The sequence below is a fragment of the Bufo bufo genome, chromosome 4 (assembly GCF_905171765.1).
Source record: "Bufo bufo chromosome 4, aBufBuf1.1, whole genome shotgun sequence".
Taxonomy (NCBI): domain Eukaryota; kingdom Metazoa; phylum Chordata; class Amphibia; order Anura; family Bufonidae; genus Bufo; species Bufo bufo.
The window spans coordinates 14,821,145-14,843,071 of NC_053392.1; the positions used below are offsets into that span (position 1 = coordinate 14,821,145).

Consider the following 21,927-nt stretch of genomic DNA (forward strand, 5'->3'; position numbering starts at 1 on the left):
TGGACCCTCTCCAGCTCTGCTATGTCTGCCTTGTTTACAGGAGCCCAGAACTGTACACAGTACTCCATGTGTGGTCTGACCAGTGATATATAATATAATGTACAGGTGATGTAAAATGTATAAGTGATATATACTATACAGGTGATATATAATATACAGGTGATATATAATGTACAGGTGATGTATAATGTACAGGTGATATATAATATAATGTACAGGTGATATATAATATAATGTACAGGTGATATATAATATAATGTACAAATGATATATAATATAATGTACAGGTGATATATAATATAATGTACAGGTGATATATAATATAATGTACAGGTGATATATAATGTACAGGTGATATATAATATAATGTACAGGTGATATATAATATAATGTACAGGTGATATATAATATAATGTACAGGTGATGTATAATGTACAGGTGATATATAATATAATATACAGGTGATATATAATATAATGTACAGGTGATGTATAATGTACAGGTGATATATAATATAATGTACAGGTGATGTATAATGTACAGGTGATATATAATATAATATACAGGTGATATATAATGTACAGGTGATATATAATATAATGTACAGGTGATATATAATATAATGTACAGGTGATGTATAATGTACAGGTGATATATAATATAATGTACAGGTGATGTATAATGTACAGGTGATATATAATATAATATACAGGTGATATATAATGTACAGGTGATATATAATATAATGTACAGGTGATATATAATATAATATACAGGTGATATATAATATAATGTACAGGTGATATATAATATAATGTACAGGTGATGTATAATATAATGTACAGGTGATGTATAATGTACAGGTGATATATAATATAATATACAGGTGATATATAATGTACAGGTGATATATAATATAATGTACAGGTGATATATAATATAATGTACAGGTGATATATAATATAATGTACAGGTGATGTATAATGTACAGGTGATATATAATATACTGTACAGGTGATGTATAATGTACAGGTGATATATAATATAATGTACAGGTGATATATAATATAATGTACAGGTGATGTATAATGTACAGGTGATATATAATGTACAGGTGATATTGTAGAACAGATGATGGGAGTTGCAGTCATTATCTACCTGTGATGTTTCTGCCAGCACAGGTGCGCTGTGCAGTGACGTCAGTGGGCGTGGCTTAGTATAGATCATGTGACCACAGGTGTGTTCCAGGTGAGCGGAAACATGGCGGCAGGGAGGAGCGGAGGCCAAGTCTGCGGCTTCGGTGAGTGCGGGGTCCTGACAGAGAGAGAGGGAGAGAGACAGCACTGAGACAGAGAGAGACAGCCCCGACACAGAGAGAGACAGCCCCGACACAGAGAGAGACAGCCCCGACACAGAGAGAGACAGCCCCGACACAGAGAGAGACAGCCCCGACACAGAGAGAGACAGCCTGCACAGAGACAGCCCCGACACAGAGAGAGACAGCCCCGACACAGAGAGAGACAGCCTGCACAGAGACAGCCCCGACACAGAGAGAGACAGCCCCCCCCCTTACCGCACACGGAGAGAGACAGCCTGTGATGCTGGAGGCTGTGATAAGTCTTCACCCCCTTCTCTCTGTCTCCGGTCCCGGTACAGGCGCCCGTTACATCTGATGTGTAAATGAGAAAGATGCTAAAATGTCCAACAACCTGTGAAGACCCCCTGTATTAGAAGCTGAGACCCCCTGTATTAGAAGCTGAGACCCCCTGTATTAGAAGCTGAGACCCCCTGTATTAGAAGCTGAGACCCCCTGTATTAGAAGCTGAGACCCCCTGTATTAGAAGCTGAGACCCCCTGTATTAGAAGCTGAGACCCCCTGTATTAGAAGCTGAGACCCCCTGTATTAGAAGCTGAGACCCCCTGTATTAGAAGCTGAGACCCCCTGTATTAGAAGCTGAGACCCCCTGTATTAGAAGCTGAGACCCCCTGTATTAGAAGCTGAGACCCCCTGTATTAGAAGCTGAGACCCCCTGTATTAGAAGCTGAGACCCCCTGTATTAGAAGCGGAGACCCCCTGCATTAGAAGCGAAGACCCCCTGCATTAGAAGCGAAGACCCCCTGCATTAGAAGCGAAGACCCCCTGCATTAGAAGCGAAGACCCCCTGCATTAGAAGCGAAGACCCCCTGCATTAGAAGCGAAGACCCCCTGCATTAGAAGCGAAGACCCCCTGCATTAGAAGCGGCGACCCCCTGCATTAGAATCGGCGACCCCCTGCATTAGAATCGGCGACCCCGGTAGCATGAGAGCGCCCATAGGCTTCTAAGGGGTAGATGGATCCCGCACAGCGCCCATGGGCTTCTAAGGGGTATACGGATCCCGCACAGCGCCCATGGGCTTCTAAGGGGTATACGGATCCCGCACAGCGCCCATGGGCTTCTAAGGGGTATACGGATCCCGCACAGCGCCCATGGGCTTCTAAGGGGTATACGGATCCCGCACAGCGCCCATGGGCTTCTAAGGGGTATACGGATCCCGCACAGCGCCCATGGGCTTCTAAGGGGTAGATGGATCCCGCACAGCGCCAATAGGCTTCTAAGGGGTAGATGGATCCCGCACAGCGCCCATAGGCTTCTAAGGGGTAGATGGATCCCGCACAGCGCCCATAGGCTTCTAAGGGGTAGATGGATCCTGCACAGCGCCAATAGGCTTCTAAGGGGTGTATGGTTCCTATGGGACATTTGGTGATTGCTGCTAAAGGAGGATCTATTGGCCTATAAATTCAAGGGTTCACTTACTTTCTCTCTGCACTGTGGGCTCTATATAAGACATGACTGGTACAACTGTTCCCTCCCATAAAGTGGCAAACATGCCTACATCTGCCCTCTAGGTTGTAAGTATGTGCATACATGGAGCCTTCATATAGTTTGTGTAGTTGTCATGACCCCTGCCCGACAGTCCACGTTCTCCTGACTGGGGGTACATGGCAGCACTAGTGATCTGGATATCACCCGCACCTACTAGATCTTCAGGACCAGGTTTGGCCACCGCTGCTCTAGATGATGATTTTGTCATAGGGTGACTGACTTTTGTTCTCTTAGATCTGGAGAAGGGCCCTCGGAAGTTGATGAAAGCTGGGATTGTGCTGATCTTGGTAGGCCATGTCAATTTCATCTTGGGCGCCATCGTTCATGGTACTGTTCTGCGGCACGTGGCTAATCCAGAAAAGCGGGTGAGCCCAGAATACTACGCCGCCAACATCATCTCTGTGGTGTCCGGGCTGTTGGTGAGTACTGGTATCTCCTGAGGGCACTAAAGTGGATTCCTGAGATGTGGCTCCTTGTGTCCCCTCCACAGCGGTTTTACCTCTTGGAACTCAACACTGAGTGCAGGTTTTATAGTCCATGTGGCCCCTGGTCACAAAAGACAGTTCTTTTGATCCTGGGGTCCCCAACGATCATGAGAATGAAGGGACCCAGTGTCCTCCCTCAGAGCTGCACGTGAGGTCACTGAATGTACAGAAACAACTAAGCTGTAAACCATTTTTATGAGAAATATCAGTAAGATGTGTTTATTTGAAAGCCACAATTTTTTACTACTTTTGCTGAAAGTCAAAGTTGTGGAGGACCCCTGGTCCAGCTAGAATGTGGGTGGCCTTCATGAGCTGCTTCCAATAACCCAGACAATGGTTGTTGGCAGAACATGTTTGGTCCTTTTATACTGGCATGCCTAGGTGTAAATCTCAGCTTTCCTCCTCATCCTGATCTTCTACGATTCTCTGGTATTTCTACAGAGTATCTCAACAGGGATCTGCGCAATCCTCGCCTCACGGAACCTGGGCGTCCCCAGAATTGTAAGTCTCCTCTAGTACCCATCTGCTTTATCTTTCTCTGAAGACCTCTCTACCTGTGAGTCCTGACACCTCTGTCTTCTATCTCTGGAGATCCCTCTCAGTATAGGTCCTGATGCTTGGTCTCTGGACCCTTTTCTCCCTGTAGGACCTGATACCTGTCTGTGAAGATCCTGGTGCACCTGTATTCTATTTCTGGAGACTCTTCTCCCTGTAGGTCTTGATGCTCCTGTCTTCTATCTCTGGAGATCCCTCTCTGTATAGGTCTTGGTGCCTGTGTTGTTCTATCTCTGGATACATTTCTCCATGTAGGTCTGACTCCTGTTTCTATCTCTGGAGTCCCTTTCCACCTGATGCATGTGTCTTCTCCACCTCTAGACTGTTCCTTCTACAATTGTGAATTATGATGTCCCTGTTTGTGTCTGCAGCACTGGTCACTCCTGGTCATCTCTCTGCTGAACGCCCTGCTCTCAGCAGCATGTTTTCTGGGTCTTGTATTGTCGGTGTCGTTAACCATTGCTAATGGGGGCAAGAACCTAATTTCTGGATGTAACTCAACAGTCCTACCTGCAGATACCCGCTCAGTCATCATGAGCAACGAGTGCCCCTTTGACACAACACGGATCTACGTAAGTGCATTATACAGTCCTGATCAAAAGTTTAAGACCTCTTGAAAAATGGCAAAAAATCATATTTTACATTGTTGGATCTTAACAAGGTTCCAAGTAGAGCTTCAACATGCAACAAGAAGAAATGGGAGTGAGACAAAACATTTTTTGAGCATTCAATTTAATGGAAATAACGAATAAACTGAAACAGGCTGTTTTTCAGCTGATCCAAATTTTAGGACCACATGCCTTTAAAAGGCCAAATCTGTGCAAAGATGTGGATTCATTGTCATTTTCTGTCAGGTAGTCACACGTTGTGATGGCAAAGGCAAAAAAACTCTCCCTTTTTGAACGTGGTCGGGTTGTTGAACTGCATAAGGAGGGTCTCTCACAGCGCGCCATCGCTGCTGAGGTGGGACGCAGTAAGACAGTCATTTGGAATTTCTTAAATGATCCTAAGTGTTATGGAACAGAAAAGTCAAGTGGAAGACCCAAAAAATGTCACCAGCACTGAGCCGGAGGATCCAATTGGCTGTCCGTCAAGACACTGGACGATCCTCGACCCAAATAAAGGCCCTTACTGGTGCTGACTGCAGCCCCATAACCATCAGACGGCATCTGAGACCTCGTCTCCTTGAACGCCACAGAACTGCTTGTTTGGACTTGGCAAGAGAGCACCAAACATGGGACATTCAAAAGGTGGAAGAAAGTTTTATTCTCTGATGAGAAAAAATGTAACCTTGATGGTCCTGATGGTTTCCAACGTTACTGGCATGACAAGCAGATCCCACCTGAGATGTTTTCTACGCGCCACAGTGGAGGGGGCGCCATAATGGTCTGGGGTGCGTTTAAATCCAATTGAGATCCTTTAGGGATGGATGGCAAGGGAAGTTTACAAAAATGGACAGCAGTTCCAGACAGTAGATGGCCTTCGTGCGGCCGTCTTCACCACTTGAAGAAATGTTCCCACTCACCTCATGGAAACGCTTGCATCAAGCATGCCGAAACAAGAACGACGGAGCTACTCATTACTGAGTTCATGTTTGGAAGTTAGATTTCTGTTTTTTTGGGGGGGGGGGGTTTAGTTTTTTTTTTTTTTTGGAGGTCTGGTCCTAAACTTTGATCAGCTGAAAAACTGCCTGTTTCAGTTTATTTGTTGTTTCCATTAAATTGAAAGCTCAAAAAAGGTTTTGTCTCACTCCCATTTTCTTCTTGTTGCATGTTGAAGCTCTACTTTGAACCTTGTTAAGATCCAGCCATGCTAAATAGGATTTTTTGCCATTTTTCAAGTGGTCTTAAACTTTTGATCAGGACTGTATCTGTCTCTGTTGCCCCTCTCCGTCTGAAAGTTTTCTCCACTCCGACTGATCCTGCAGCCTATCCATTCATTAGCTTTTGCACCCTCCTCATCCATGGTGTTACTGCTCTTGTGGTCAATGTCTGCCTTCGCTTGGTAAAACCATTGTGTCTTCTTCGATATAGGACACCACCCTGGCTCTCTGGTTCCCTTCCATGTTCTTTAGTTTAGTGGAGACGGTGCTCTCCATCCGTTGTTGTGTGGTGGCATTCATCCTTCGAGGGATTGGTCCATGTGGAGAGACTTATCAGAGACAGAGGGTATGTACACATCCAGGATAGTCTGTTGGGTGCAGGCTTGGATTCTCTTTCTAAAACGCAATGTTTAATGTCATGTTCTGTACCTAAAGTATACCTTCTCCAGTGCCATCAGCTTCACTGGGTGACACCACCATGTTACAAGGGTTGTATACCACAATAGAAGTTGTTGTAGCCGGTAAGCCCTTCACTATACACGACCCCCAACCTCACGTAGGTGGAGAACATTTGGTAATCTTTACAGTATGTCTGACTATGTTGATACAAAGATGTAACTAGATTCTTGCCAATCCAGTTTGCTACCATTTAGGGATCGCCCACACAACACTAGAGTTGGCTCCATCAGAGTTGTGGGACCTCTGAACACCTGTGCTAACATGATTGTGTCTCAGCTGCAGGAAGAGGATGCAGAGAAGGAGAGGCTGGAGGATGCGCCGAGGCCAGAGACCCACCAGCTGATAGAGGCCCGAGCATAGAGTTGTCCTGGAGGTGAGTGTCCTGGTTCTCTCACCAGATGGTTTGGCTAATGACCTCTCGGAAGTGTCTGTGTCGATGAGCCACTCGTCATTCTGCCCACCATCGGGACACATTGGGGAGGATGCTCTCTACTGCAGTAGTGGTGTAATGGAGGAGGATGATCTTGATCTTCATGCATTGTATTACAGATGTGCTTCTGCTGCTCAGAGGCCTGGGTCAGGCTGGATGCACTGACTGAGCTGGCGTCCCCAGATCCTCAGCCCACATGGCTTCTCATTCACAGCTTATTTTTTTTTACTCTTTTGTGTATTTGCTGTACATTTGCTCGTCTCATGTTCAATGATTTTCCTTATATTTTGTGAATAAAACTGATTTTCTTACTATTTCATGCCTCGTCTACATCTCGGCACTAAGTTCCCAATCCCTGGGCTCGGGTATCTGTATATCTTTTGCACACAGAATGAGGAACCGACGAGCTTGTCTTGCTCAGGCCCTCGCTGCTGTCACCTTTGTTCTTGATCATTGACACGATCATATGTTTTGCAGTATGAGAAACACGGATGCGGCCATGTGCATCCCACCTGTCCGCTGCTATTGTAAAAATGTCTGTTCTTGTCCGCTACCTGGACAATAAGACATGTTCTACCCTGTTTGTGGGACAGAAATTCATACAGCAACTGTGTGCTCTCCGCAAAAAAAACTAAGGCTCGGCCATTGATCGAATATACAGTTGTGTGTGACTTCTAAGGAAATTGTTTTTGGCTTTGAAGTGATCCAAAGCCATCTGGTAACCTTAAAGGGTTTGTCCTGTTTTGCCCTGGACTAGCAGGGGTCCATCTCCTGGCACCCCTGCCAATGATTCGGATCCTATTCACTGGACAGAGAGCAGTCTCTTCAAACAGCTGATCGGTGGGGTGCCAGGAGATGGACAACCACCGATCTGATATTGGTGACCTGTCCTGAGGGTAGGCCATTAATATCAGAAACCAGACAACCCCTTTGCCCAATCTACTGATGACAGTCACTGTGTGTGTGTGTGTGTGGGAAGGGGGGGGGGGGGTCTACGACGCATGTGGTCTCCTCCTGTATGTAGAATGGGTGGAGTCAGACTATTTGGGAGGGGCTAGCATACACGTGGTCTCCTGTGTCCAGCTTTGGATGATCAGAGAAGACCAGTAACATAGCACGTCACAGCATTTATTACTACAGAACTGGGCTCTTCTCACTGGAAGGAGAAGCTGGTGTTGGGGAGCGCTCCGCACCACCGACTGATGAACTTCAGCACATCCTGGCACTCTGGGCTGTGGCTGGTCTGTGGATGGCAGAACAGAGTACTCATCAGAAAGGAAAACGAGAGCCTGAAGAAGGTTGTCAGAGGGTTGAAATTCTTATTTACCTTAATGGCCATGAGGAATTTGTTCCAGTCGTCTTTGTTTGCGGCTTTGCCCGGCTGTTTGAATTCTACCTTGTTCCTGAGCACGGGATACCCTGCGGGAGAAAACGTGACATCACACATTAGACTTCTTCTCCCGTGGCGGCCAGTCAGGAGGAAGGAGACATTAGAGAACCACTTCTTCTCTCAGAACTGTCGCATCAGCAACATGGCCACCTCACCTGTGATCACACAAGGAAGCGACCGGATCCCGCTGTTGGCGGCCACCAACGACGCCTCATAGACGCCCCTCTCATCAACTGGAAGGACTTGCTCCACACGTTGGTCCATGGAAACGGCCAGCACCCATTCTCTCACCTCCTCTCGCTTTTCCACCTGGCAAAGTAGTCATAACAGTTAGGCGATAGGGGATAGATGGTGCCTCAGAATGGCCAAAAATTCAGCATTTTTGTGATTCTGGGGTCGCTGCAAAGTTTTAGCCAAAGCCCCCCTGTAGCATCAGCCTCATACAGAGACACCCACATGCACAACGTAAGGACAGTGAGCAGCGGCTGGATTTGTGATCTCACCGGAATGTGCTGCTTTGCAGGGAGCGGAACTTCGAAGGGAATATCTGTAGACTGGAAATCTGAGTGGTCGAGGGCATCCAGGTTCCCCTCCTCGATGGCCTGTGAAGGACACAACAGAAGATGACACCTTGTGTATTGTAATAGTCTGGATAACTGACACGGGTTAGCATGACCACATACACAGTGCTGCGACTGTACCCTTTCCTGCAATGCTCCTTTTTATAGTGTTTACTCCACCCTGTGCTCCAGTCATCCCTCGTACTTACAGCTTATACCCTCCAGCAGACACGTTATCACTTACATCTACCAGGTCCAAAAATCTGTTCAAGAAGATGAAGGCCGAGTTTTCCCATCCCATCGCCTGCAGGAGCACAGAAAAAGCAAAACATGGCTTAGGAGGGAGACAATTGTAAGAGTAGAAGTTGCCCACAGAAACCAGTCTGCTTCCACCTGTCCAGGAGAGCATGGCTGTAACCCACTGCTACGTGTTTTCTTTGCACCAGATCTGATCTATTTGCCTCCATTCTGAAGGTGTCATTCACTCACGACACACACACACACATACTATTACCTTCGACGCCATTCCAGCCTCATAGAAGGCCTTGTCTGCAGGGAGAAGATCCGTGTGACGCAGCAAAGAGACACAGAGCTTTGCAGCTACAACGTCCTAAGATTAAGAAGAGTCAAAACGTGAGGAAGGTAAAGAGATGATGGCGGGAGAGGAGCAGCAGGGGGACAGTGCTCCGAAGTTTGGGTTCATGCTCTCACCAACTGCTGGACTCCCTGGGATGCGGAACGGGTGGAGTAATAATGGGCGGTCAGCATCATCTGTTCAAACTCCTGGTGCGCTGGAGAATTCACTTCACTGGACTTCATCAGATTCTCGCACTGTCAAAGACAAGAGACTGTAGGTGCCTGCAGAGACCCCTCAAGCGTGGTGCTCTGGATATCCTCTGCATAGATGAGGCACCACTGGAAGTGACCCCACCAACATAACGGCAGTCTTACCAGGTTGTACAGCATGTCTCGGAGGTTTGCCCACGTGTGGTACACTTCTGCACAGTTCATTCCCTCACTGTTCACCATCTCAATGAAGATCCGTTTATAGATGTTGAAGTTCTGGTCAAGAAAGCACAACATAAACAGTCAGAATATCTGAAGATAATGAATGAAGGACATGGACAGTGAGGTATGCGAGGAGCACAGAGCAGGTCAGGTACATAACATGGGCAGATCTTCTCGAAGTAAACGTACCTGGGCATTAGCTGGAGCTCCGTGCTGGACATACAAGGCAAGTGCCTTCTCCCAGTTTCCATCTTTGATGAGATGTGTGGCAAACAGGGCGACATATTTATGGAGCACCTTGTAACTCTGTGATAAAGATACTCAGGTCAATACGTGCCTGCTGTCTACTACACCTGGCCTGCTCATGTATGGTGCCTGCAGAGGCCTCGGCCGTCATACAGATCCAGAAGACAGTTGGTATACACCTAGTTGTCCTGGTCAGTAGACATAAAGCAGAGTAATCCTACCAGAGGTTCCAGCCCTGACCCAGGCTCTACACACATGCTGATGAGAAAGGTCCAGATAGGACTGAAGCATCTGGTAGAGCTACTAAGAGGCTGGACTCTCTCCACCAACCTGGGCTCGGCCTGGACACATGTTTATTAAAACTGTGAACGTAATCTTAGAGTGTTGTGGTTTCTCTCCGGTGCTGTCCACTACGGATGTGCACTGCCCAGCATGGACGAGCGGTGTCCGTCTACAGCATCCTCTGCTGGTTTATAACACTGCTCTGCGCTCTCTCCTCACCTGCTTCCCAGCGATGTCTATACACTTCTCCCACTGCCCGCGCTCAGCATACATGTCCAGAGCAGCCATGACATCAACCCCGACAAGCTGGAAACGATACAAAATGAAAGTACAGAAGTGTCCACAGACAGCGAGGGAGGAGATGTCACGCAGAGTGGCACAGAGGACTTCATACAGTGCACGGGACATGATACAAGCGGTACAGAGGATGGGGGGGATGTCACATGGAGCGGTACAGAGGATGGGGGGGATGTCACATGGAGCGGTACAGAGGATGGGGGGGATGTCACATGGAGCGGTACAGAGGATGGGGGGGGATGTCACATGGAGCGGTACAGAGGATGGGGGGGGATGTCACATGGAGCGGTACAGAGGATGGGGGGGATGTCACATGGAGCGGTACAGAGGATGGGGGGGATGTCACATGGAGCGGTACAGAGGATGGGGGGAGTCACATGGAGCGGTACAGAGGATGGGGGGGATGTCACATGGAGCGGTACAGAGGATGGGGGGGATGTCACATGGAGCGGTACAGAGGAGGGGGGGGATGTCACATGGAGCGGTACAGAGGATGGGGGGGATGTCACATGGAGCGGTACAGAGGATGGGGGGGATGTCACATGGAGCGGTACAGAGGATGGGGGGGATGTCACATGGAGCGGTACAGAGGATGGGGGGGATGTCACATGGAGCGGTACAGAGGATGGGGGGGATGTCACATGGAGCGGTACAGAGGATGGGGGGGATGTCACATGGAGCGGTACAGAGGATGGGGGGGATGTCACATGGAGCGGTACAGAGGATGGGGGGGATGTCACATGGAGCGGTACAGAGGATGGGGGGGATGTCACATGGAGCGGTACAGAGGATGGGGGGGATGTCACATGGAGCGGTACAGAGGATGGGGGGAGTCACATGGAGCGGTACAGAGGATGGGGGGAGTCACATGGAGCGGTACAGAGGATGGGGGGGATGTCACATGGAGCGGTACAGAGGATGGGGGGGATGTCACATGGAGCGGTACAGAGGATGGGGGGAGTCACATGGAGCGGTACAGAGGATGGGGGGAGTCACATGGAGCGGTACAGAGGATGGGGGGAGTCACATGGAGCGGTACAGAGGATGGGGGGAGTCACATGGAGCGGTACAGAGACATTAGGGAGCACAGATGACTATCCCTATACAATATGTATAATGTGCGCTCATCTCACCGAGTCCACGTTTCCCTGGTTCTTCAGGTAATCCTTATATCTCTCATCCACATACTGCTCATACCTGAGCGAAAAATATGATCACACTGTGATGGACAAGGAGGGTTCATGCAAGTCCCTGCCTGTGCGCCCTTCACCCTTCATACTAAACTCTTCCTCTGTCTCTTCATTTCTCACAAACATCACTCGCTGTTCTTTCTCCAGCCCTCACTAGGAGTCCCTCGCCTCTTTCTCCAGCCCTCGCTAGGCGCCCCTCGCCTCTTTCTCCAGCCCTCACCAGGAGTCCCTCGCCTCTTTCTCCAGCCCTCACTAGGCGCCCCTCGCCTCTTTCTCCAGCCCTCACTAGGCGCCCCTCGCCTCTTTCTCCAGCCCTCACCAGGCGCCCCTCGCCTCTTTCTCCAGCCCTCACCAGGAGTCCCTCGCCTCTTTCTCCAGCCCTCACCAGGAGTCCCTCGCCTCTTTCTCCAGCCCTCACCAGGCGCCCCTCGCCTCTTTCTCCAGCCCTCACTAGGAGTCCCTTGCCTCTTTCTCCAGCCCTCACCAGGAGTCCCTCGCCTCTTTCTCCAGCCCTCACCAGGAGTCCCTCGCCTCTTTCTCCAGCCCTCACCAGGAGTCCCTCGCCTCTTTCTCCAGCCCTCACCAGGCGCCCCTCGCCTCTTTCTCCAGCCCTCACCAGGCGCCCCTCGCCTCTTTCTCCAGCCCTCACCAGGCGCCCCTCGCCTCTTTCTCCAGCCCTCACTAGGCGCCCCTCGCCTCTTTCTCCAGCCCTCACCAGGCGCCCCTCGCCTCTTTCTCCAGCCCTCACCAGGCGCCCCTCGCCTCTTTCTCCAGCCCTCACCAGGCGCCCCTCGCCTCTTTCTCCAGCCCTCACCAGGCGCCCCTCGCCTCTTTCTCCAGCCCTCGCTAGGCCTCCCTCGCCTCTTTCTCCAGCCCTCACCAGGCGCCCCTCGCCTCTTTCTCCAGCCCTCACCAGGAGTCCCTCGCCTCTTTCTCCAGCCCTCACTAGGCGCCCCTCGCCTCTTTCTCCAGCCCTCACCAGGAGTCCCTCGCCTCTTTCTCCAGCCCTCACCAGGAGTCCCTCGCCTCTTTCTCCAGCCCTCACCAGGAGTCCCTCGCCTCTTTCTCCAGCCCTCACCAGGCGCCCCTCGCCTCTTTCTCCAGCCCTCACCAGGCGCCCCTCGCCTCTTTCTCCAGCCCTCACCAGGCGCCCCTCGCCTCTTTCTCCAGCCCTCACCAGGCGCCCCTCGCCTCTTTCTCCAGCCCTCACCAGGAGTCCCTCGCCTCTTTCTCCAGCCCTCACCAGGAGTCCCTCGCCTCTTTCTCCAGCCCTCACCAGGCGCCCCTCGCCTCTTTCTCCAGCCCTCACCAGGCGCCCCTCGCCTCTTTCTCCAGCCCTCACCAGGCGCCCCTCGCCTCTTTCTCCGGCCCTCACCAGGCGCCCCTCGCCTCTTTCTCCGGCCCTCACCAGGCGCCCCTCGCCTCTTTCTCCAGCCCTCGCTAGGCCTCCCTCGCCTCTTTCTCCAGCCCTCACCAGGCGCCCCTCGCCTCTTTCTCCAGCCCTCATTTTCGTCCTGTGTATTCTGCATAGAGACAATACCTGGAGTCCAGCTCCTTGGCCACTCTCTTGGCTTTGTTCCACTCTTCTCCATCTATAAAGGCATCAATTGCTTCCTTAATGAGGTCCATGTTCAGATACAACTCCGCAGCCTGATCACATGTGAGAAAAAAATAATTTATTCCCAGCTCTTGTTAGACAATGGAAACCTCTCCCCCTCTACTATATATACAGGAGGGGACAAGCACCCACTATCCTGAGCCCTGTCCATCTTCTGGACTCAGAAGAGTACTGGTTGTCATCTATATGTAGGAAAGATCCCTGACTATCCAAGTCGCGTCCATCCTTCTGATACTGGAGAGCCCCCAATCATTTCCTGTAGATTTATGGGCCTGAGGGTCCTCACCGCATTGTGTTTTCCAGCAGACATCAACTTAGGGCCAACGAGATGAATCACTTCTAAACTTCTGCTTGGAACCAGGAATTTGATGGATAACTCCGCCGCCTGGAAAGATGAAGCAATATACAGGATATCAGCGATAGAACATGTGAATCAGGGAACGTGGGAACCTGGCAGCAGATACAAGAGCACCAAAGATCATGAAGTCAACCTACATCCATCTGGACAACCTGAGAGACTGGAGACCAACAACCGTACAACAGCCTCAATACTGAGGGCAATCTATACAGGTAAATGATGACATCATTTAATGACAGGAAAGGATGGGTGAACCAATGACATCATCACACAATACCAGAGGATGAGTATTCAATGACATCATTATGACAAGAGGGGACAGGTAACCAATTACATCATCACGACAAGAGGGGTCAGGCAACCAATTACATCATCAGGAAGAGGGGACAGGTAACCAATTACATCATGTAGATCAGGGGTACTCAACTAGTTTTATTAAAGGTCCACATACCTGGGTCTGCAGTCAGGTGAAGGTCCGAGCTGAACGCCAACAGTAAAGATGCCATGCGATCATGTGATCCATGCGCGTGGGGCGCTCTGACGTTATAGTGGAGCGCCCCGGGTAAGTCCCAGAATTAGTAATGGCCACATTAGTGCCCCAGTAAGAATAATGTCCCCATTAGTGCCCCCAGTAAGAGTAATGCCCCCATTAGTGCCCCCCTTCTCTGCTTTTGCAAAAAAATAAAATAAAATTTGCATTCACCTGGCTGCGGTGAACATTCGCTGCTGACTGCAAGCTCAGGACCGGTGCTCCAACGTGATGACGTCTTGTAGGTCCTGTCTTGAGCTTCTAGTCAGCAGGGAGTGCTCTCCACAGCGTCAGCAAATGGAGGTGGAGGTACCGTAATTTTATTAATTTTTTTACTAGCACAAGTTGCGGTGGAGGTAACGGCTGTACTAATGGGCGTTCCATGATGGAAGTGCTCATTAGTAAGGGTACTTTCACACTTGCAGCAGGATGGATCCGACAGGCTGCTCACCCTGTCAGATCCATCTTGCCACTACTTCGCCGTGCCGCTGCTCTGTGCCCATCGACTATAATAGGGATGGGGGCAGAGCTTCGGTGCAGCACGGTGAGAGGCCGCCAGACTAAAAGTACTACATGTCCGACTTTTCCGTCTGGCGGCCTCACGCCGTGCACTGCCATGCAGCGCCGTAGCTCCACTACCGCTATAGTCAATGGGGAGTGGCAGTCCGGCGAAATAGCGGCAGGACGGATCTGACAGGGTGAACAGCCTGTCGGATCCGTCCTGCCGCAAGTGTGAAAGGAGCCTAACAGTCCTTACAGGAAAATTCTGGCACCGGCAAGGGAACTAAAATACCAGCCTTGCTGGTGAACTACTGGCCGGGTGGCAACCCAAGCCACAGAACAGACATATGATAGTTTTGTTCCGCATCCAATTCCCATTATTGGGGGATTGGATGCGGCCCCTTAATTACAATGGGGCCCCAAGAGATGCAGACAGCACACTGTGTGCTGTCTGCATCTTTTTCCGCTCCATTGAAACTAAGGGGTCCGCATCCAATGCCCCAATAATGGGAATTGGATGCGGAACAAAACTATCATGGTTTGATGGGGCTTAATCACTTTATTTAATCAGGTTACCTAAAGAAGATGGCCCAGGAGAGATGGGAACATGACACTGCAGTCAGTGACGTGTTCCCGCCTCTCTGTAGCCCTCTCCACGCACCCCTTACTTTCCAAATGTGACATTTATTTCATTGGTGGCAGTGGTGATGTCCCTCCCTCTCCAGCAGCACGTAAGTGTCCTTTGGAGCTTGAAGCTCCCTTATGTGCTGCCGCTGCTGCAGGGGAGGAGGGACCTGTGAGCGCACTGAGGGAGAAAGCGCTGGTGCCTGCATGTGGAGGGAGCCGTCTCTCACTGCGCTCTGGGACAGGAGGAAGTGCGCCGGTAAGCTCCGCCTCCTGCACGTACCAGAGTGTGCAGGAGAGGAGGAGCGCTATATGTGGAGGGAGCCCTGTCTCACTGCGCTCTGGGACAGGAGGAAGTGCGCCGGTAAGCTCCGCCTCTTGCACGTACCAGAGTGTGCAGGAGAGGAGGAGCGCTACATGTGGAGGGAGCCGGCCTGTCTCACTGCGCTCTGGGACAGGAGGAAGTGCGCCGGTAAGCTCCTCCTCTTCACGTACCAGAGTGTGCAGGAGAGGAGGAGCGCTATATGTGGAGGGAGCCGGCCTGTCTCACTGCGCTCTGGGACAGGAGGAAGTGCGCCGGTAAGCTCCTCCTCTTCACGTACCAGAGTGTGCAGGAGGAGGAGCGCTATATGTGGAGGGAGCCGGCCTGTCTCACTGCGCTCTGGGACAGGAAGAAGTGCGCCGGTAAGCTCCGCCTCTTCACGTACCAGAGTGTGCAGGAGAGGAGGAGCGCTATATGTGGAGGGAGCCGGCCTGTCTCACTGCGCTCTGGGACAGGAAGAAGTGCGTCGGTAAGCTCCGCCTCTTGCACGTACCAGAGTGTGCAGGAGGAGGAGCGCTATATGTGGAGGGAGCCGGCCTGTCTCACTGCGCTCTGGGACAGGAAGAAGTGCGTCGGTAAGCTCCGCCTCTTGCACGTACCAGAGTGTGCAGGAGAGGAGGAGCGCTATATGTGGAGGGAGCCGGCCTGTCTCACTGCGCTCTGGGACAGGAAGAAGTGCGTCGGTAAGCTCCGCCTCTTGCACGTACCAGAGTGTGCAGGAGGAGGAGCGCTATATGTGGAGGGAGCCGGCCTGTCTCACTGCGCTCTGGGACAGGAAGAAGTGCGTCGGTAAGCTCCGCCTCTTGCACGTACCAGAGTGTGCAGGAGAGGAGGAGCGCTATATGTGGAGGGAGCCGGCCTGTCTCACTGCGCTCTGGGACAGGAAGAAGTGCGTCGGTAAGCTCCGCCTCTTGCACGTACCAGAGTGTGCAGGAGGAGGAGCGCTATATGTGGAGGGAGCCGGCCTGTCTCACTGCGCTCTGGGACAGGAGGAAGTGCGCCGGTAAGCTCCGCCTCCTGCACGTACCAGAGTGTGCAGGAGGAGGAGCGCTATATGTGGAGGGAGCCGGCCTGTCTCACTGCGCTCTGGGACAGGAGGAAGTGCGCCGGTAAGCTCCGCCTCTTGCACGTACCAGAGTGTGCAGGAGGAGGAGCGCTATATGTGGAGGGAGCCGGCCTGTCTCACTGCGCTCTGGGACAGGAGGAAGTGCGCCGGTAAGCTCCTCCTCCTGCACGTACCAGAGTGTGCAGGAGGAGGAGCGCTATATGTGGAGGGAGCCGGCCTGTCTCACTGCGCTCTGGGACAGGAGGAAGTGCGCCGGTAAGCTCCGCCTCTTGCACGTACCAGAGTGTGCAGGAGGAGGAGCGCTATATGTGGAGGGAGCCGGCCTGTCTCACTGTGCTCTGGGACAGGAGGAAGTGCGCCGGTAAGCTCCTCCTCTTCACGTACCAGAGTGTGCAGGAGGAGGAGCGCTATATGTGGAGGGAGCCGGCCTGTCTCACTGCGCTCTGGGACAGGAGGAAGTGCGCCGGTAAGCTCCGCCTCCTGCACGTACCAGAGTGTGCAGGAGGAGGAGCGCTATATGTGGAGGGAGCCGGCCTGTCTCACTGCGCTCTGGGACAGGAGGAAGTGCGCCGGTAAGCTCCGCCTCTTGCACGTACCAGAGTGTGCAGGAGGAGGAGCGCTATATGTGGAGGGAGCCGGCCTGTCTCACTGCGCTCTGGGACAGGAGGAAGTGCGCCGGTAAGCTCCTCCTCCTGCACGTACCAGAGTGTGCAGGAGGAGGAGCGCTATATGTGGAGGGAGCCGGCCTGTCTCACTGCGCTCTGGGACAGGAGGAAGTGCGCCGGTAAGCTCCGCCTCTTGCACGTACCAGAGTGTGCAGGAGGAGGAGCGCTATATGTGGAGGGAGCCGGCCTGTCTCACTGTGCTCTGGGACAGGAGGAAGTGCGCCGGTAAGCTCCTCCTCCTGCACGGCACAGTGTGCAGGAGATAGTGATGGGAAGTTCGGATCTTTTAGGTGAATCGGTTCATTCGGATCAGAATCGGATCTTCGGTTCACTTGGCGAGTCAGACTGCTGAGCTGACTCGCAAGTGAACTGAAGACTCTAGGTGCCGGTGCGCATGCGCAGCTGCTGACTCAGTCAGTGACACTGCAGTGAGTCGGCTCTTCAGCTCTCTGAAGTTGAACTCGTCTCTGATTAGTATTGAGTGAGTCAGGAAGAGTGATTTTTTTATAGTAAAGGGAAGCTGAGGCTGACGTTGGACAGGCGGACAGGAGGACTCAGGAGTCAGGAGCTGTCACTGTGGTGTGCAATGAGAATTGTTGTCTGTTGTGCATTGTTCCCCACAGTGACAACAGTCTGACACTGACAGTAGTACAACGAACCAAGTGATGTGAAATGTGAATGCAGCACAGGGAAAACTATGTGCTGAACTGTGTCATCTGTCCCTTCTCTTATCTCTCTGCTCCTTATCACTGCTGCAACAAGAGCCGACAGCCTCAGTGTAACCTGTTCTACAGTCTGACAGCCTCAGTGTAACCTGTTCTACAGTCTGACAGCCTCAGTGTAACCTGCTCTACAGTCTGACTCACAGCCTCAGTGTAACCTGTTCTACAGTCTGACTCACAGCCTCAGTGTAACCTGTTCTACAGTCTGACTCACAGCCTCAGTGTAACCTGTTCTACAGTCTGACAGCCTCAGTGTAACCTGTTCTACAGTCTGACTCACAGCCTCAGTGTAACCTGTTCTACAGTCTGACAGCCTCAGTGTGACCTGTTCTACAGTCTGACAGCCTCAGTGTGACCTGTTCTACAGTCTGACAGCCTCAGTGTAACCTGTTCTACAGTCTGACAGCCTCAGTGTAACCTGTTCTACAGTCTGACAGCCTCAGTGTAACCTGTTCTACAGTCTGACAGCCTCAGTGTAACCTGCTCTACAGTCTGACTCACAGCCTCAGTGTAACCTGTTCTACAGTCTGACTCACAGCCTCAGTGTAACCTGTTCTACAGTCTGACTCACAGCCTCAGTGTAACCTGTTCTACAGTCTGACAGCCTCAGTGTAACCTGTTCTACAGTCTGACTCACAGCCTCAGTGTGACCTGTTCTACAGTCTGACAGCCTCAGTGTAACCTGTTCTACAGTCTGACTCACAGCCTCAGTGTGACCTGTTCTACAGTCTGACTCACAGCCTCAGTGTGACCTGTTCTACAGTCTGACAGCCTCAGTGTAACCTGTTCTACAGTCTGACAGCCTCAGTGTAACCTGTTCTACAGTCTGACAGCCTCAGTGTAACCTGTTCTACAGTCTGACTCACAGCCTCAGTGTAACCTGTTCTACAGTCTGACAGCCTCAGTGTGACCTGTTCTACAGTCTGACAGCCTCAGTGTAACCTGTTCTACAGTCTGACAGCCTCAGTGTGACCTGTTCTACAGTCTGACAGCCTCAGTGTAACCTGTTCTACAGTCTGACTCACAGCCTCAGTGTGACCTGTTCTACAGTCTGACTCACAGCCTCAGTGTGACCTGTTCTACAGTCTGACAGCCTCAGTGTGACCTGTTCTAGTCTGACAGCCTCAGTGTAACCTGTTCTACAGTCTGACTCACAGCCTCAGTGTGACCTGTTCTACAGTCTGACAGCCTCAGTGTAACCTGTTCTACAGTCTGACAGCCTCAGTGTAACCTGTTCTACAGTCTGACAGCCTCAGTGTAACCTGTTCTACAGTCTGACAGCCTCAGTGTAACCTGTTCTACAGTCTGACAGCCTCAGTGTAACCTGTTCTACAGTCTGACAGCCTCAGTGTAACCTGTTCTACAGTCTGACAGCCTCAGTGTAACCTGTTCTACAGTCTGACAGCCTCAGTGTAACCTGTTCTACAGTCTGACTCTCGGCCTCAGTGTAACCTGTTCTACAGTCTGACAGCCTCAGTGTAACCTGTTCTACAGTCTGACAGCCTCAGTGTAACCTGTTCTACAGTCTGACAGCCTCAGTGTAACCTGTTCTACAGTCTGACAGCCTCAGTGTAACCTGTTCTACAGTCTGACAGCCTCAGTGTAACCTGTTCTACAGTCTGACAGCCTCAGTGTAACCTGCTCTACAGTCTGACTCACAGCCTCAGTGTAACCTGTTCTACAGTCTGACTCACAGCCTCAGTGTAACCTGTTCTACAGTCTGACAGCCTCAGTGTAACCTGTTCTACAGTCTGACTCACAGCCTCAGTGTAACCTGTTCTACAGTCTGACAGCCTCAGTGTGACCTGTTCTACAGTCTGACAGCCTCAGTGTAACCTGTTCTACAGTCTGACAGCCTCAGTGTAACCTGTTCTACAGTCTGACAGCCTCAGTGTGACCTGTTCTACAGTCTGACAGCCTCAGTGTGACCTGTTCTACAGTCTGACAGCCTCAGTGTGACCTGTTCTACAGTCTGACAGCCTCAGTGTGACCTGTTCTACAGTCTGACAGCCTCAGTGTGACCTGTTCTACAGTCTGACAGCCTCAGTGTGACCTGTTCTACAGTCTGACAGCCTCAGTGTGACCTGTTCTACAGTCTGACAGCCTCAGTGTGACCTGTTCTACAGTCTGACAGCCTCAGTGTGACCTGTTCTACAGTCTGACAGCCTCAGTGTAACCTGCTCTACAGTCTGACAGCCTCAGTGTAACCTGTTCTACAGTCTGACTCACAGCCTCAGTGTGACCTGTTCTACAGTCTGACAGCCTCAGTGTGACCTGTTCTACAGTCTGACAGCCTCAGTGTGACCTGTTCTACAGTCTGACAGCCTCAGTGTGACCTGTTCTACAGTCTGACAGCCTCAGTGTAACCTGTTCTACAGTCTGACAGCCTCAGTGTGACCTGTTCTACAGTCTGACAGCCTCAGTGTAACCTGTTCTACCGTCTGACAGCCTCAGTGTGACCTGTTCTACAGTCTGACAGCCTCAGTGTGACCTGTTCTACAGTCTGACAGCCTCAGTGTGACCTGTTCTACAGTCTGACTCACAGCCTCAGTGTAACCTGTTCTACAGTCTGACAGCCTCAGTGTAACCTGTTCTACAGTCTGACTCACAGCCTCAGTGTAACCTGCTCTACAGTCTGACAGCCTCAGTGTGACCTGTTCTAGTCTGACAGCCTCAGTGTGACCTGTTCTACAGTCTGACAGCCTCAGTGTAACCTGTTCTACAGTCTGACTCACAGCCTCAGTGTAACCTGTTCTACAGTCTGACAGCCTCAGTGTGACCTGTTCTACAGTCTGACAGCCTCAGTGTAACCTGTTCTACAGTCTGACAGCCTCAGTGTCACCTGTTCTACAGTCTGACAGCCTCAGTGTAACCTGTTCTACAGTCTGACAGCCTCAGTGTGACCTGTTCTACAGTCTGACAGCCTCAGTGTGACCTGTTCTACAGTCTGACAGCCTCAGTGTAACCTGTTCTACAGTCTGACAGCCTCAGTGTAACCTGCTCTACAGTCTGACAGCCTCAGTGTAACCTGTTCTACAGTCTGACAGCCTCAGTGTGACCTGTTCTACAGTCTGACAGCCTCAGTGTGACCTGTTCTACAGTCTGACAGCCTCAGTGTAACCTGTTCTACAGTCTGACAGCCTCAGTGTAACCTGTTCTACAGTCTGACAGCCTCAGTGTGACCTGTTCTACAGTCTGACAGCCTCAGTGTAACCTGTTCTACAGTCTGACAGCCTCAGTGTAACCTGTTCTACAGGCTGACTCACAGCCTCAGTGTAACCTGCTCTACAGTCTGACAGCCTCAGTGTAACCTGTTCTACAGTCTGACTCTCGGCCTCAGTGTAACCTGTTCTACAGTCTGACAGCCTCAGTGTAACCTGCTCTACAGTCTGACTCACGGCTCTTCTAACTCAATGAATGGAATGAGTCACTGACTGAGTCGGATCTTTAGGTTCTTTTGACTCATTCGATTCATTTAGACTCCCTGACCCTGCACTACTCCGAGGACTCGAGTCAGAGCTGCTAGTGTGCTGTGCTGGCCTCGCCCCCTCAGCTCTGGTCGGTGATTGGTTGGTGGGCGGGGAGGGGTGGGGCTGGCAGAAGCAGCTTCCACTCTAGGATCATATTACGCTCCTCCCGAGTCCCTCCCTCAGGCTCAGCGTGAGGTGAGCGTCTCTGTCAGCATTGCTGTGTGCTGTGACTGAGCTGGGCCGGTTCAAACGGATCGGATCACTCTGAACTGAATCGATTGGAGGAGCGCTCTGAAGGATGGCCGGGGTCCGGACAACTGGCGGCCGCGGTCCGTATTTGGACCGCGGTCCGCCAGTTGAGTACCCCTGATGTAGATGCTAATAAATGACGTGTAAAGAGAGAGCAGCCGCCAAATAAACCAAGAAAAAAAGCAATGAATAAGAAAAGGACGTAGACGTCTTC

General features: G+C 51.2%; 2 protein-coding genes and 1 long non-coding RNA gene across 3 annotated transcripts in view; 2 read left to right on the forward strand and 1 right to left on the reverse strand.

The window, feature by feature from the left end:
- The first annotated feature begins 1,237 nt into the window (after positions 1–1,237).
- On the forward strand, positions 1,238–6,930 carry KRTCAP3 (keratinocyte associated protein 3). The gene is made up of 7 exons (XM_040426870.1): positions 1,238–1,300; positions 3,100–3,284; positions 3,792–3,851; positions 4,277–4,477; positions 5,939–6,073; positions 6,463–6,559; positions 6,736–6,930. The coding sequence occupies exons 1-6, from the start codon at positions 1,261–1,263 to the stop codon at positions 6,544–6,546; spliced, it is 705 nt and encodes a 234-aa protein (XP_040282804.1). The 5' UTR covers positions 1,238–1,260; the 3' UTR covers positions 6,547–6,559; positions 6,736–6,930.
- Positions 6,931–7,728: 798 nt separating this feature from the next.
- Positions 7,729–21,927, reverse strand: part of IFT172 (intraflagellar transport 172) — a 94,231-nt gene continuing 80,032 nt past the window's right edge. Inside the window, exons 36-48 of the mRNA XM_040426871.1 lie at positions 13,494–13,592; positions 13,130–13,239; positions 11,533–11,596; positions 10,322–10,408; positions 9,764–9,880; positions 9,518–9,628; positions 9,278–9,397; positions 9,081–9,176; positions 8,811–8,870; positions 8,510–8,608; positions 8,162–8,315; positions 7,944–8,035; positions 7,729–7,859 (exon numbers count right to left, since the gene is read on the reverse strand). Of these exons, the coding sequence (XP_040282805.1) occupies positions 7,770–7,859; positions 7,944–8,035; positions 8,162–8,315; positions 8,510–8,608; positions 8,811–8,870; positions 9,081–9,176; positions 9,278–9,397; positions 9,518–9,628; positions 9,764–9,880; positions 10,322–10,408; positions 11,533–11,596; positions 13,130–13,239; positions 13,494–13,592 (1,299 nt within the window). The 3' untranslated portion in view covers positions 7,729–7,769. The remainder of the gene's footprint in view (positions 7,860–7,943; positions 8,036–8,161; positions 8,316–8,509; positions 8,609–8,810; positions 8,871–9,080; positions 9,177–9,277; positions 9,398–9,517; positions 9,629–9,763; positions 9,881–10,321; positions 10,409–11,532; positions 11,597–13,129; positions 13,240–13,493; positions 13,593–21,927) is intronic.
- On the forward strand, positions 13,601–21,903 carry LOC120996991. Its single transcript, XR_005778007.1, has 3 exons — positions 13,601–13,741; positions 14,934–14,948; positions 21,821–21,903. It is a non-coding gene; the product is annotated as an uncharacterized LOC120996991 (long non-coding RNA).

What these genes read in the sequence shown, in the direction of transcription:
- KRTCAP3 (XM_040426870.1), top strand. Translation starts at nt 1,261, where the DNA reads ATGGCGGCAGGGAGGAGCGGAGGCCAAGTCTGCGGCTTCG. An exon ending in AGGCCAAGTCTGCGGCTTCG is followed by an intron (nt 1,301 to 3,099) that starts GTGAGTGCGGGG and finishes TTGTTCTCTTAG; the next exon opens with ATCTGGAGAAGGGCCCTCGG. An exon ending in AGACTTATCAGAGACAGAGG is followed by an intron (nt 6,074 to 6,462) that starts GTATGTACACAT and finishes ATTGTGTCTCAG; the next exon opens with CTGCAGGAAGAGGATGCAGA.